A 15,172-nucleotide genomic window follows, 5' to 3' on the forward strand; every position below is an offset into this window, starting at 1 on the left:
CTGGATCAGAATTTTAACTACAAATAGAGAAGAGAATGTAAACACAAAAGCTGTGCTCGTGACCTTCAGCATACTGACCTCTACAATGTCATCATCAAACAAGAGCCAAAATCCATGACTTTTCACAATAGTAATATAATGTCCCCGATTTGGTCCACTAGAAAGACAAGCAAAAACACAAACCACAAAATATTAGAAGATACTATTGAGTCCATTTTGATAAGTCACATTTCTATATGCAAGCAGACTGAATTATAACTATTATGCAGAACGTATTAAACACACCCCTGGTGGTACAGTAGATATTTACTCCTTTTGCCTTTTTACTGACTTGTTGCAAAGACTTCATCAACTGAAAACTAAATGTGTTGTTTTCATCTGTGTCACGACCATTTACAAATTAACCTATAGAACACAACAATTTGCTCATTGTAGGCATCAACTATTGCAAAAATTTAAAAAAAAATCTGAAGTAAATTTAAAGGGGGAAATTGTTTGGTATCGACCATGAATATTTAGTTACATATAGTCATTGAGAAGAGGGAGAACAAGTCATATTCCTAGACCCTCAAGGATTTTTCCGTGTGTTTCATATTTGACAATACCCCATATGTGGGAAGCTTTATTAAAATTATCATTTTCATTGCCTTGACAGGAGACCAAGGTGATCTGTTGTAGGGCCTACACGCTAGCAACATCTGGCCCTCACAGAGTCCTGGCTCCCAAGCTCTCTAAGTGGGCTGATGAGGAAAGAGGGAGCTCCATTAATTCAAGCCAATCTTGTGACTTTTGGGACTTCCCACATTTTGTCTGGCATGCTCTGCCCTTGGCAAATGTCTGGCAATAAGCTTGAGGTATACATGAAAGTATCTTACCTTCCACAGTGAACAACAACGGCTACCAAGTCGTACATCCGATCTAGGTTGACAGCATCGCCAGATGTGTTAAAGAGACGTAACTCCAGAGGAAATACTACACGATAAGACAGCTTAGTATACCTGTGCAATTGCTCCATATACTTGAACCTCTTGAGGTGTAAGGCAAGAATCATTGGCAGTTTTTTTACTCTCATCCTGTGAAACCATTAGAGTGCATATGATAAAGACCTGACCAGTTCAAAGCCATTCTGTCTTTCCTTAATGAGTAAATGTTTGCTTATAAAAGCACTTTGTAAGTAACAATAGTCAACTTCCAGATAAGACATATGTAATAGCTTTGAATCTGTCTGTAGGCTCTCTGGCCCACATAGAGAATGCAGTTGGGGTGTAAGGCTTCTAGGTATCTAAATACAATAATAATTAAGGAGAAGGTTTGTCAAAGCCCAGGAGGGACATGGTGAAACACCCTGCTCTTCACTTACCTTTTCTGTGCCTCTTGTTTACTGCAGCAAGTTTCGCAGTAGTATTTCTGTTCACTACATAATGTCTCTGTGTTACTGAAGTCTCTGTAAATAAACACAATTATCAGTTCTTAAAGGATCTTTACACTTTTGCCCCACTTGGGCTGATGAAAATGGAACCCTTAAAAGACACACAGGATGAAATCCTCTCTCCACCAAGTCCAATTTTCTGGAACATCTGAAGCAACTGTGTTGGGGTTTGCAAAGGGACTTGAAGTATTTGGCTGCTACGATGCCCTGTATTAGGAGCTGAGGCCCTCCATATGATACAGATGGAGAGTCAGGTATCTCAAAAAGGGACTTATAACCTGGTCTCTTATGTACCAAGGGGCTGCCTAGACTTGGATGTAGTCACCAAATCCATCCAGTCCCTTTTTAAATTATTTGCAGAACGGAACAGCTTCAGGTGCATTTGTGTCATCCCCAAATAGCTCACAGAAGAAATAAACTGAACTCAGTTTTCTGCATCCTCTAACCTCTTGAACTGCCATCCTTAAGTTATTTGATTATAACTTCTTACTGTCCAAAAAAGGAAAAGGTCAGCTAGTATAGAAGATTTTGTAAATCCTAATCAAGTAAATACCCTTGGAAATATTTCTGGATTGCGCTTTTGAAGTGATAGAGGCAGAGGAAGGTTTGATACTGTCTCCCAGTTCACAGACAAGATTTGTTGGAAGTCAGTGCTGATATGCTATGAGGAGTATCTTAGGTACCTAAAACATTTAACTGTAAAAAAAATGACAGTAAATTTTTGTCACCTCTAGTGCTACATTGCAGCTGAGCAGGTGTTTTGAGAGCTGTAAATGCAGACATATGCACCTGTCTTCTGCTTTAAGCACACAGGTTGTCTTGTGATTTTGGGCCTTAAACAGATATATCTGAAGTACAGACCTGTCCTGTTGATTGCAGCTACACTGTACCTGATAGATTTCCAAACTCCAGGCAAATTCAGATCTATTTGGGCCCAATAAATTCCATTCTACTATTGCAGTTCACACACTGAATGGCATGGTCTACTCTCACAGTAGGCAGAACAAGAATCACCTTATAAAGGCAAAGGGAGGATTCTGGATGACTCTTTCTTCCTGGCATCATCACCACAGGGGAAGACGAAAGAGCTGAAGACCATATAGATTGCCAGGGCATGGGTATTAGAGGTTATTTACATAACTTCTTAAAAGGGGAGGATTTTCCATTTCCAAGTTCTATGTCCTTTAAGGTTGACAGAGCATACAGAGAGGTACTTCTATGACTGGATATTTATTCTAACTGAGAATGCTTTTACTGTTTTTTTTTTCTTTATATGGTCTTAAAGAATTTGATCAGAAAGTGATGAAATTTAGGACAAGATACATCTCTTGAAAGACAAGTTGCAACAGAACTTTGATCATAAAAATATTTTTATCTAAAATAAAAACAAAGCATGATAACTGGAAAGGATTTGTTTCAGTGGTAAACATTGATCTTGAACACTGGATTTCACATTTGAATTTAAAGACAAAATTAACTGAATTTAGCCAATTCCTTTGAAAAACATGATAACCTTTCACGGAATCATAAGTGAAGAGATGAAACTTTAGAAAATGCTAGAGACAGATTATATGTGTGGGGAACGTAATGATGCAAGATTCAGCAGAATGTCCTTGTGTTGAGTTTTAGGTCTGCTGTTAAGGAAAGAGTCTGATGTTTGTTTTCAAAGCCTACAGTCTTGATTTAAAAGAAAAACAAACTTGTGGAATTCATTAGTTTCCTTCCTACCTCAAAGTGAAGCTATGGCAATAATATTTTTCTAACATAAAGAAACACATACAGATGGTAGAAATTTCATAGAGATTGGTTTGTTCTGTGCCAAGCCTCCCATGAACATGAATTAAACTCAAAGAGTTTCTGAATTTCTTTTAAAATGTATTAATTACTCTGAAGCCAGTAATACCTAACATTTTAATTTATAAGTTGACTGCTATGGGAATTACATCTGTGAAAGCCAGAGAAATATGCAAATATTTGATAAGCTGAGGGACGTTCCCTTACATCCCTCTTAGCATTTGTTCCTTTGTCTTCCACTTCCACCTGAAAGGCTGTTACCCTACCTACCAAGGCAGCTGAGGCACAGTCACGGACTTTAGAGGCACTACTAATTCCTGTACCAGGAACAAAACTTATGGCATATTTTATAAGCATGAACTCTTTCCTTGGGGGGAGGTATGCAAGTGACAAACAGATGCTTTTGCTGCCCTTTACAACTGCAACTTCAGTAGCTGTTTCATCAATACAGAATGGCACTTCTAACAGATGTTGAACAGTTAAAAACAACAGATCATTGACCAGAGTTCATGCAAAGTCTGCACGTACAAGAACTATAGGCTTGAGGAACTTTTCTTCATACCTGCAGAGCTAGTTTCAAGACTTCCATTAACAGGCCGATCTGCATTCTGTTTACATGGTATTTAACAGAAGAAAGAAATTTTTAAATACACCTACTCAAGATATAATAATTTATCATTGACCTCATATGCTTCCACAGTCCGTCTCTCTACAGCTTCTATGCCACAGTGTGAAAGATGCTTTGTATTGTTTATATGCATAAATAATACACGTTTTCTGTTTTAAGAGATCAGAGAATTCTTAGTGGAATAAAAAAGCACAAGCAGACTAGCTAAAAGTCAGGATCAAATGAACTGGTAAACTTCGCAACTGCTAGTGGAAATAAAAATAATGGATATGTACTATATTTGTTACTAGACTTCTATTGCTTCAGACCTGATTGTCTACCCTGTGGAGTTAGACTATGCCAGAAGCTTGTAGCCTTTGGACCTCTTATGTACACACGGACCTTTTCAACCTGAAAAGCTACAGAAATAACTACGGAGAACATTCATTTGTAGTGGCAAAGAAATTCCTTCTATTTAAATGTTATCGTGCAGGTTTTTTCTTTAATTTACCTTTTCATTGCAGTAGCACTCAAAGCTGTAAAGACACAGCAAAGCAGTTGTTAAAAAAAAGGAAACAACAAAGTTCCCAAAATGAGTAATAACTTGGCCATTCCTACTAACGGAAACCACAAAAGCACTTACACTTCATTTAATAATGCATAATACCATATAGCAAAAAGAGGAAATCCACAGTTTAACTAAATATAAGTTTTCTAAACAGATAGACATGCTGTTAGTGTAAAAGACTATCAGAGCAAGTGATGACTGTCTTCCTGTTTAATCTGTAAATAGCAACCTGTATCTCTCACCTCAAGAAAAGAAAAAATGGGATTTTGCTTTCCTTCACTTCCAAAAGGAACAATGGGTGGACTTCAAAATGCATGTTGTGCTGTTGGAGTAAAGGCAGATACTATACTGGGATGTATAAACAAACTTTTAGGGCATCCGTTCTTCTCAGGATTGTGTAGATCTCTGCTGGAATATTGTGCCTAATTTTAGGCAACTGCACTTCAAGAAAGATAGTGTCCAAGGGAGAGCTTCAATTGGAGAGAAGGCTGAAGAGTAATGTACATAAGCAGAGATCTAGAGAAGAGAGCCTGTGAAAGAAACATTGAATGACCTCAGGCTGTTTAACTTAAAAAGAAAGGCGATTACATTCTTCCTGTATGTAAAAGGCTGCTGCTCAGAGGAAGGGAAGCAAGCCCTGGTTTATGTCCAGAGTACCCAGGGCAGGCAGAAACAGGCTTGAACTGAAACAAGAAAGATTCATGTCACACAGCGGGAAAAACTTGTTAATAGTAAGAACAGGAAGGACTGGGATAGACAAGTGAGCTACTACTGCTAAAAGACCTTTTGGAACAGGTTGTGCAAGCATCCTGCCTGAGGTGGAGATAGGGACTAACTTCTTGGGGTGCCTCTCAACCCCACCATCCACCTGTTGGCTGCAGTGGTGCAAGTGTAGTTCTTCCACATCGTAAGCTACAGCCACTGGCTCTTCAGAAATGCTATTGGTACCTTTATTGAAGTACTCTGTGACTTTGCATAAAACAGCCTTTTCAAACAAAACATTTCCAGGAAGCTTAAAAACGAAGAAATGAAATAAAAAAATGGAGAAAACTGAAGGACAGATGGTAACTTATGTACAGCAGCTGTTTCTAACAAGTTCACCAGGCTAAGCTGTAAGAAAAAGTCAGTGCTCAGTTTCCAGTAACAGTATAGCACAGAACAAAGTAACAGGTTAGGAAGGACTTGAGAAGATGCACACTTTAGCCTCCTTGCACGTCAGTGTGATTTCAAATTGACTTTGAACACCATAGGGAAAGGCAAGTAATGCTGACAATGAAATGGCTACACTGAAGAATTTAAAAATGTGCAAAGAAAAGCCTGTATACCAATACTGATTCAATTATCGATGACCATGAACAGGCAAAGATACAAGGGGGAAAAAAAAGAAAATAATGTGTTCCTTTCCAAAGCTGCTCTTCAGTTTGCTCACTTTTTAAAATGAGGCTAGTTACTGCCATGTGGAATACTTCAGGGCTACAGTATCCTATAGGAGACTGAACAGAAGTTGAGAATGAAAAAACTTACTAGATCTAGTACTTTGAAATGTAAGAGAAGTTACTTAGTACCACTGTGGTATCCTCAGAGAAACCACTGCTTTCTGACTCAAAAAATGGTTAGTACCTCATATACTTTCTCTTTCTGTAACTCAGCTTGGGGTGAGATGCCAGGCAACCCTTTCTAGGTATTCCAGAATAACTTTTAAATGCAATTTCAAGCTTGGCAGAAATTTTGGAGCTTGATAGAGTAATTTGACCAATTGATAATCAGTACCTTAGAGCAGCAACATATTGTCTTAAATCTAGGTATAGGTTTATCAATGCCAAAACTCCAGATATTTTAAATCTTTCAGAATAATAATCCATGCAACTCTGAAAATTATTTTTATCTCTGAAGTATTTGTTCAATACTTAAAGAGTGTACTAGGAGCAGAACCAGAACTTAGAATAAAAGATTTCTCTCCATAATTTTAGGATAAGACACAGAATAAGAAATTTATCTTGTAGAAAACTAGACTTCTGAAATCTTTTGCCCTCTAGGGACTCTATCACTCACTCTGAAAAGCACACACTTGACTTCTAATATGCACATGAGTCCTAATCAACAAAGCACTTGAGCAGAAGCTCACTTTAATCCATTTGAAGCCAATTATTACTCTGTAGCAGTTCTTCTAGATGACAAGGCAATCAATTATTTTTGCCAAGAGATGATTTTTTTTCTCTTTCAAACACATACATTGAAAGAGAAAGTGAGTACACCAAAATACATTAATGCATATTTTGTCATTAGAGGAAATAACCAGTTTACAGTCTTTTTCTTCTCCTTGGGAAAAGTTCAAAACCCCATGTTATTCTGCTTCTCTTTCCTGTACTTCCTAAACCTGCAAAATTTAGCAAAGTCAGACAGAACTATCTGCCAAAGAGACACATTCATTTACCTTAGACAGTGTGTAATTGATGTGTTCTGCTCCACATCAACAGAAAGGTCAAGAAAATCTTCATCTTTGCTACTAACCTGTTGCAAAAAATATACATGTAAAATAGAGACTTAATAAAATGCCATACATCCAAATGCTGTTTATATCTATTTGCAAATGCTAAAGATAGAGCAATTTCTACAGAAATAAATTACACAAAAATAATTCATTTCAATTTGTTAGTAGCTCTACCAATTCAGCTTTCCTATCACTTAATTTCCATCTCTTCCACTTACCCAAGCCCACCAACCATGGCAGTGACCATAATCTACTATTCATTAAAGGGGGGCCACCACTGCCTATATTAGCTGTGACTGGTGCACTACATTATGTTTCCTTGTTATGCAACATAGCCTAATTTCTTAATTTTACTGGAATTTTATTTACCCTTTGTATAATATATTACACTACCTAATCACAGTTTATGCCCTGCATAATTACTCTTACTATTAAGGATCCACATAAGTATCTGTCAAGAAATGTCATATTTAACCATGTTATATTTTCTCTCCAGTGAGATTTCAAAAGGCTGGCTTTATATTTCTGGTCAACACAGCTGCATTTCCCCATTGAATGTTGATCCTGATCAATAATTTTGACTAAAAAAAATAAAAAGATTAAAGGTAAAAATAGTAAAGTGATAATATTTTGCAAAATCATTTTTATTTTGCCAATGTTTTTTAGGCAAAACAGGAGAAAAATTCCAATAAAGAGCTTTTTTTAAGAAAAAGTGACCCCAAACATTTTCAGAATGACAGATCTTGATTTGTGCTTTGAAAATGATTCTTCACTTAGAGTGTTTAATCTTGAAGATGATGTAAAAAAACTCCAACTCACCCAAACAGACAATTGGTATAATACTTCAACAGAGTTAAAGAGACTGCAGAATTACTTACTGCACAAGAATTTAGTCATATTCATAACAACCAATTCTGTTTACAAAATGCTGCAGTAACACTTCTTATTTTGCCTCCTATGACTACATTTCCTGAGACTAACTAAATCAGATGACAGGATAGTGAAGTTCAAATCAAGAACTTCAGTGAGGGGTTGAATCCATTGTTCTGATGCAAGTTCCTCGTGGTCAGATTTCTGCAGTTCTATGGATCTGAAAGTTATATACTACTTTCAGCTCGTCTTTGCATGATGTCAGGGATCCTATAAACACGGTGAATGCAACCCATATCAGTTCTGAATCCAGAGGAACATCTTTAGCAGGATGAATTCTAATATTATCAAGGATGTACAGAGGCATAACACACACACGATTAAAATGAACAGATTAAAAATCCTCCCTGAAGCATGATTTGACCCACAGGGAAGAGGAAACCACAAAACTGGCAGCAATCAACTGCAGTATAAATACACAGCTAGAATCTGAAAGATAGAGCAACAAAGCTTCAGAGAACATTGTGTCCCTATGGCTGGAACTAGAGTTCTGTCAGACACACTGCATATCAAGAAAGAGGTTAAATACTTGGAAAAGTCTTTGGCAAGTATAGTGTTTCATTGGAATACCGCAAAGAAGCTAGGAATTTAGTCACTGATTCCAGCATATCAAATATTTACTGAAGGGGAAGATGAGCTAGTTGGAGTTAGAATAATACAGACCAAAACAAAAGGTAGTTGGAAAACCAGATTCAATGTGTACTCTTTGTGAGTGAGAATAAGAACTGCTGGAATCTGAATGACACTTCATGCACTACATATACATGTTTTAGCAAAGGAACATCTTTTAATTCATTTTACTATTTCCTAAAGATTTCAAGATACAATAATACAAGAAAAATAAACTGGAAAAGTATTCTGGGTAGTATAGTATACTTCTGCATTCACAGGAAGCTACAGACAAGCCTTCCTACAGCAGCAATACCTGGCACTATTGTTTTCCACAAAGCGGTCACTTTGATTTAGTTTTGCAGTTGCCCAAGGACACATCCTGACCTCACTACAGTTTGTCTGAGTAAACACTGGCTATTAATTTGGAGTTAGGCCACAACCTAAAGAAGCATGCCAGTTAAAAATTAATTCTACCTTTTCACTTAATTTAACTTGGTGTTATTACTTGGGGTTTTATAATTGAAAGAGACTAAAGAATTACATTTCAATATCTCATGTTTTCACTTATACAAGCTTGTTCCAAACTTGGTCCAACCCCTTCTTACATGTTGACTATCACTGTATCTCTTTTATCCCCCCTCTCTGATCCAATTCCCTGGAGAAGTCATATTTTCTTGGAGTACAGAGCTATCCTTTATGATTAGAAATATCAGAATATATTCTTTTATACATCTGGTAGGACCTGGGTAGGGTTTATCTCACCTAACTTCAACTGTCTAAAGTTAGATATTTAACCTCAGCTTGCTGTCTGAAGATAGCTTCTCTGGGCACCTTCTCCCATCTTAATGCAAATAATCAAAAGGTGCATTTTCTTTAGAGGAAGTACTTGGCAGCAGTACTGGTCTGAGTTAGAAACACATTATTCATAGGCCAGATCAGTTTGCTGGCCCAACAACTGGAGCCAGGACAAGCTGTATAGAGCAGAATACCTGATACTGTTAAAAATATTGTTTCATGAAATAGCCTACTGACAGATGGAGAGAGCTTCCTGCAGGAGCTCCTTTGCAATCTCCACCATCTACAGAAGGAGCTGAGAAAACTAGTTCATCCTTGACACCTACCTTTTACAAAGCAAAAGTTATGTGAGGTTAATTCCAACCTGGTCTAGTAGAAGCCTCCATGGCAGGGAGATTGGAACTAAATGGTCTTTAAGGTCGCTTCCAACCCAAACCATTTGTGATTCTATAATTCTGTGATTTTTGGAAAATCAGTGACACTGTTCTCCCCAAAAGAGACTTTTTTTGCTATCTGTGTTACTCTTTCACATAGCTACCTCAACCTCAAAGAGAGAAACTTTTTTTTTTTTTCTTCAATATTTCTTTTCCCTTTAAGTAGCAGCATGTGATTGAAAACCACATAAATTGATAGGAGACTTGCAATCAGGTTTCCTAACTAAAACTAGTTTTTACTCATGCTTCAAACATCAGAGACTTCAAACTGACAGCCTCTAGAAAATATTAGGGAGATAAAAGAAAACATATGGTTTGTTAATAACAAACCCTCTGTATGCCAGTCACATTCTTAGGATTCAATTAACACAAATTCATCTTAATATTTCACTTATTTGTGGAATAATTATGTGAATCTCTTTTCCCAAAGTTACAGTAATAAGGAAGGGTATTGATTAACTAGCAAGGATTTTAACTGTAGAGATATGTATTAGGACAGCAAGACTTGGCATAGGTTAGCCAAGTAATGCTTAGAAAAATAAATTTTTAGAAAAGAATATACTCACTTCAAGAAGTAAAGTCTACAGGAATATCCACAATTCTCAGATGTCTGAAAAGATTCATATATTTATATATATAAAATTATCTATCTATTAATGGGCAACAACTAAAAAAAAAAAAAATCTATCCCAATGCTTACGGTTTCACAGTTCAAACATCTAGTTTCGTTAGTCAGTGTTCCCTGAAAAATCTCATGCACCCAGGTGAGTTCTTGTTTATTGTTCTCTTCAGCTTCATTCATGTTGCCATTTTTCAGTTTCCCATTTTGCTTTTCCTGTTTCTTCTCCTCTTGCAAAATGTCTGCGATGGTGTTGAGCAGGTAATTTAAAAACTCATGTGCATCCTGCTGCATGTAGTTGTCAAAGAGATCTGTGAAGAAAAGAGTCAAGATTTCTAAAGCTGAGTATATCCTTTCCTTCAAGAAAGCAAACTAAATTAATTATTTCTTTCCAAATACATGTACTGGCCCTTGCTCAGCAAAGTGTTTAGAATCATGCCAAAGAGCAGTTTTGCAGTCACAATGGCTTCAGTGAAGCTCCTTTGGGGGAAGGCTTCATCTCACCTAACTTTAGCTGCCAAAAAAGTTACCATCTTCTTTGGAGTTGGCTGTGTAGACTCCCACTACAGTCAATGAAGAAAGCAAGAGGATGACTCATCCTAAATTAATTCCTTAGACTAGATGCCTAACTTTAGGCAACACTGATTCACACCCACACCTCCTACCCAAGTCCCTCAGACGCTTAGGAACATCACGGAGTTTGGACAGTAAGACACATGCCTGAGGAAACTGAATACATTGGATGCTGACACATGCTGGTGTACTGCATCTGGCTGGGATGGAGTTCCCTTTCCTTACAGCTGCCTGTACAGTGCTGTGCTTTGTATGTGTGGCTAGAACAGTGTGGGTAAGGCACCAGTGTTTTGGCTGTTGCTGAGCAGTGCTCACACAGCATCAAGACTGTCCCTCTTCCCCCCGACACCAAAGGCTGGTAGGCTGGGGATGATCGAGCAGTAGGGAGGGGACACAGCTGAGACAGCTGAACCAAACTGACCAAAGGGATATTCCATGCTGTGTGACTTTGTGTTCAGCAATAAAAACTCAGAGAAAGGGGAAAAAAAAAAGGGGGGGGGGGGGGGGGGCAGGCATTTGTTATTAAGATGTTTGTCTTCCAAAGAAGCTCCTGTGCATACCAAGGCCCTGCTTCCTAGGGAGTGGCTGGAAATCACCTGCTGATGGGGGGTAGAGAATAGATCTCCTTTGGTTTTGCTTTGCTTCCACGTGCAGCCTTTGCGCTTTTTTTTTTTTTTTTTTTTTTAATTAGACTGCCTTTATCTCAACACAGAAGTGTTTTTCATCTATTTTCTCCCCCTGTCCTGCTGAGGAAGGGAATGAGAGACAGGCTTGGTGGGCACCTGGCAGCCAGCCAAGGTTAACTTGCCACAAATAGTAATAATAACACCACCTAACAAAGTTCATTTTTCACATGCAAGTCTGATGAGCAGAGACTTGTCCTCTTCAATAAAAAATGCTTACAGGAGAAGGGGAAAGTATCTCACTGGTGATTTAGTACAGACTTCTCCAGTGAAGGCTTAGTTTTCCCACCATGTTGAAGAAAAATGAATCTCTGTTCCCAGAAATGTGTATTTTTATCCCCCTGCTCCTCAAAAAGCTCACATGGATGTCCTCAGAAAATATTGCACAGATTCTTTGGCTTTGCAGTGTCTAACACATAAGCAGGTTAATACACACTAAGTCTGGCCCTTATTATAAAAGCTGAAAACATAAGATCCAGTCCGCAAAAGTGATCCCCAACACTCGTGGGGGCATTTATCACTAAATGACTCAGCTAACTTTGTCACAGTTTCAAACGCCTGCTCAGGAATGAACAGTCTGCCCATTTATATGCTGTCACCAGGAAGCAATTTCTTCCAGGTGTTTGACTCTTACTTTGTCTCTTCATTCAAAGCTCCCCTGTTTCTAAGCATACCACCCACACTGATATGAATCCAGGCCAAAACGGAGCTGTGTGGCAGGCGTCCTTATTTCAAGATGTTCCTCATATCCCTTAGACAGAACTACTACAAGATTAGGCATATGCTGTTAGCAACCTAGTGCTTAAAAAGGGCCTGACGTTTCACAAAGTGAGGCTGTGCCCACAGCTTCTAAGAACAAGAGCAGCAGTTGACGTGTAGTCCACTGAACACCCCCACATACGGTTTCCCATCCTCCAGGGTGTTTTGTAATAATGGTGCCTGTAGCATTCCTAGGTCACACAATTTCTATACTGCCAGCTGCTCTCCATCTCTCTCTGCTACACTCCACAAAAAACAACAATCAAAAAACGACAGCAGAGTGCCACCCTATTCCCAGCCCTAGCTCCCTGTACAGTGTGGTCTACCCCACTGGGCTGTGAAAACATCATTAATTCATGCACCTTTGGGAACTTATGGGAACTGGTATGGTTATTTCAAGCACAATCTCATGTACACAGATACTAAAATATTCATATCTAAACCCCCAAAAGTACTAAAAGCAACTTAGAAATCTAACCTGAGCATCTGATTAATATGACCACATTGCCCAGTATTTATTTATATGCTCCTGATCGATATGTGAATGTCTAAGAGAATCCCAGTTTCACACTTACCATTCTCTTTTCGTAACCTTGATATGAACTTCTTTGGTGGAATAACTCCAACTTTCTTCTTCTGAGTAGCAATACTGTGGAAAAGATCTGCCAGGCAAGTCAAGAGATTTTCCTTCTTTTTCTGTTGGGCCTTGTATGATAATACATTTTCCCGAAATGGCCGGCAAAAATACAATGCCTGCAGCACGGAGTTACAGTAGCAGGTGTTCCCAAACTGCCATATAAAATTAAAAACAATCTTAATCCCTGTGCATCACAATAAAACTCGTTGCTTCATTCAGCTTCTGGCTTCTGTGCCCCTGTCACATACCAGCCATTTTGCCATGCAGCTGCTGTAGGAATATATTTCCACACCCACATCTGACACTTCACAGGAAAAAACTATGGTGTTCTAAATTAACTAGGATACAAAGCAGAAGTTTCCACTTGTAAGAGATATATTTATTGTAGTGGATTTCGTTAAGCTTGTAAGCTGCTCAGTAGAGAATGACTAATGTTTTCAATGGAAAGAATTACTGTATCTGTTTTATTTATATGAGAATAAACAAGTGATTAAACTCTTCTCACTCATTCTCTCCTAAGTCAGATAACAAAGCTCCTCCTAAGAGTGTCCCCAGCGCAGACTGCTGCTCCTAAGCTTGTACATGCTTCCGTCACTTCTTCCCTCACATTTCATAGCTAAACCAGACTTTTAACTTTGTTGAAGTTCAAATTCTAATCCCTGGAAACACTCACAGAACAGTAAACTGTTTTCTCTGTGGGCGTATGAAGCTGTCTTCAAATATCTGATACAGTTTTGCAACCCGTTTTATGTAAAATTGGAATGTGAGCAGCACTTTTTCAAAAAAAGATAATCCTACCTTAGAAAAGGGTTGGGGGAGGAAAAAAAAAAAAAAAGAAAGAAAAAGAACAAACCAAAGTTCAAGTAATATCAAAGCCACAGTTCTGTATATGGTTTATATGGTTTGCCTAGTGAAAATGGTACTTACATTGACCAATCCAAAGTAGTGTTCATTGATGGGAAACTGCTCTGGGCCAATGTCTTTTTCCAGAGCAGAGGCATTGGTGCCCTATAAAAAAAAAGAGAGAAGAGATTGTTTAGAATATTAAGATACTAAAAGAAAGTTATGGACAGCGTCAAGTCAGAAACTCCTTTTCTCCTTGCAGCTACAATTAGCCAAGCTAACTCTTGTCTTAGGGGCAAGCATGACAGTCACATGAGCCAATAAAAATATTTGCAGTTCTAGACAGGGGAGCTGGCCTGGCCTGGATACTCTAGTAACGGCTGAGTAGAACTGAGCAGGTCACAACAGTGGTTCTCCCTACACCCACCTCTCCCTTATTCTTACTGTGTCTGCGAACAGCCAGATCCCGTTACCCTCTTGCCTCATAGAGATACTTGTCGATCATAAGCAAAACTCTTAAAGTTTTCTTGGATAAACCAGTTCCTAGATGTAAGACTTGAATTGGTCAGCAGCCTTTAACAACACCTGGGCTTCAGACTGGCACCCGGTTCTAGTAACAACATCACAAATATTAAAAGCAAGTGTAACATCTGCTGTTTTGTGCTGTCTGACACCAAAGGGTGCATCAGCCCAAGCACTGTTCCATCTCTCAGTCACTGCCTCTGTGTGGCAAGTTATGTCCAGATGTATCTTCACTCCAACAGCAAAGCTGCTTCCACAATTACTGCTCTCTGAAGTAAAACTACTAATCTTGTATGTTACCTGCAGTTTTGCGATATTAAAATACACATTTTTAAACAAGCTCAGACTACTAAGCAAGCAAGCAAGATTGCTGCCAGAGCAAATGTCGTAACTGCTGTCCACTCCATAAGCACACAGATCACTGTAGGACCTCACGAAAAATGCTGTATTTGGACAAGTATTCCCTACATAAATTGATTCAAGACCTATCAGCCAATTTTTAGTCTGCATCATAATTTCTTTATTGACATCATACATTTATTTCCCTACTGAGCATGCTCTGCAGTGTGAAGCATTAATATATTATGCCTTAGAATTTCCACCACACAAGAACAGCACAGTTGGTTGACTTTCATAAACCCATGTAAAACGCCTCTGTAAACATGTCAACATGTAAAACATCTGATCACTTCTGAAATTTCCTGGGTTCCTGAGGCATGTTCAATATATCATTTGCTTTGAGACAAAGCTAAGGGTAATCAAATTCAATAATTCTGGTGTCCCTTCCCCACCTTCTCCCCAAAGCCTGATTTGTGTTTCCTTACTGCACCTACCATCAGCACTGTGTGCTATATTAGAATATTATTTCATGTCAGC

The 15,172-nt window shown here is 38.4% G+C and overlaps 1 protein-coding gene across 4 annotated transcripts in view; it reads right to left on the minus strand.

Annotated features, from left to right (window-relative positions):
* The window catches only part of USP46 (ubiquitin specific peptidase 46), a 39,682-nt gene that overhangs the window by 5,098 nt on the left and 19,412 nt on the right, over positions 1-15,172 (minus strand). For all 4 annotated transcript variants that reach the window (XM_055723966.1, XM_055723885.1, XM_027797311.2 and 1 more), the window contains 7 exons: positions 13,859-13,939; positions 12,870-13,083; positions 10,361-10,590; positions 6,833-6,909; positions 1,361-1,444; positions 876-1,073; positions 79-157 (listed from right to left, as the gene is read on the minus strand). In XM_055723966.1, coding sequence (XP_055579941.1) covers positions 79-157; positions 876-1,073; positions 1,361-1,444; positions 6,833-6,909; positions 10,361-10,573 — 651 coding nt within the window. In that variant the 5' untranslated portion in view covers positions 10,574-10,590; positions 12,870-13,083; positions 13,859-13,939. The remainder of the gene's footprint in view (positions 1-78; positions 158-875; positions 1,074-1,360; positions 1,445-6,832; positions 6,910-10,360; positions 10,591-12,869; positions 13,084-13,858; positions 13,940-15,172) is intronic.

The sequence above is a fragment of the Falco cherrug genome, chromosome 1 (assembly GCF_023634085.1).
Source record: "Falco cherrug isolate bFalChe1 chromosome 1, bFalChe1.pri, whole genome shotgun sequence".
NCBI classification, from domain to species: domain Eukaryota; kingdom Metazoa; phylum Chordata; class Aves; order Falconiformes; family Falconidae; genus Falco; species Falco cherrug.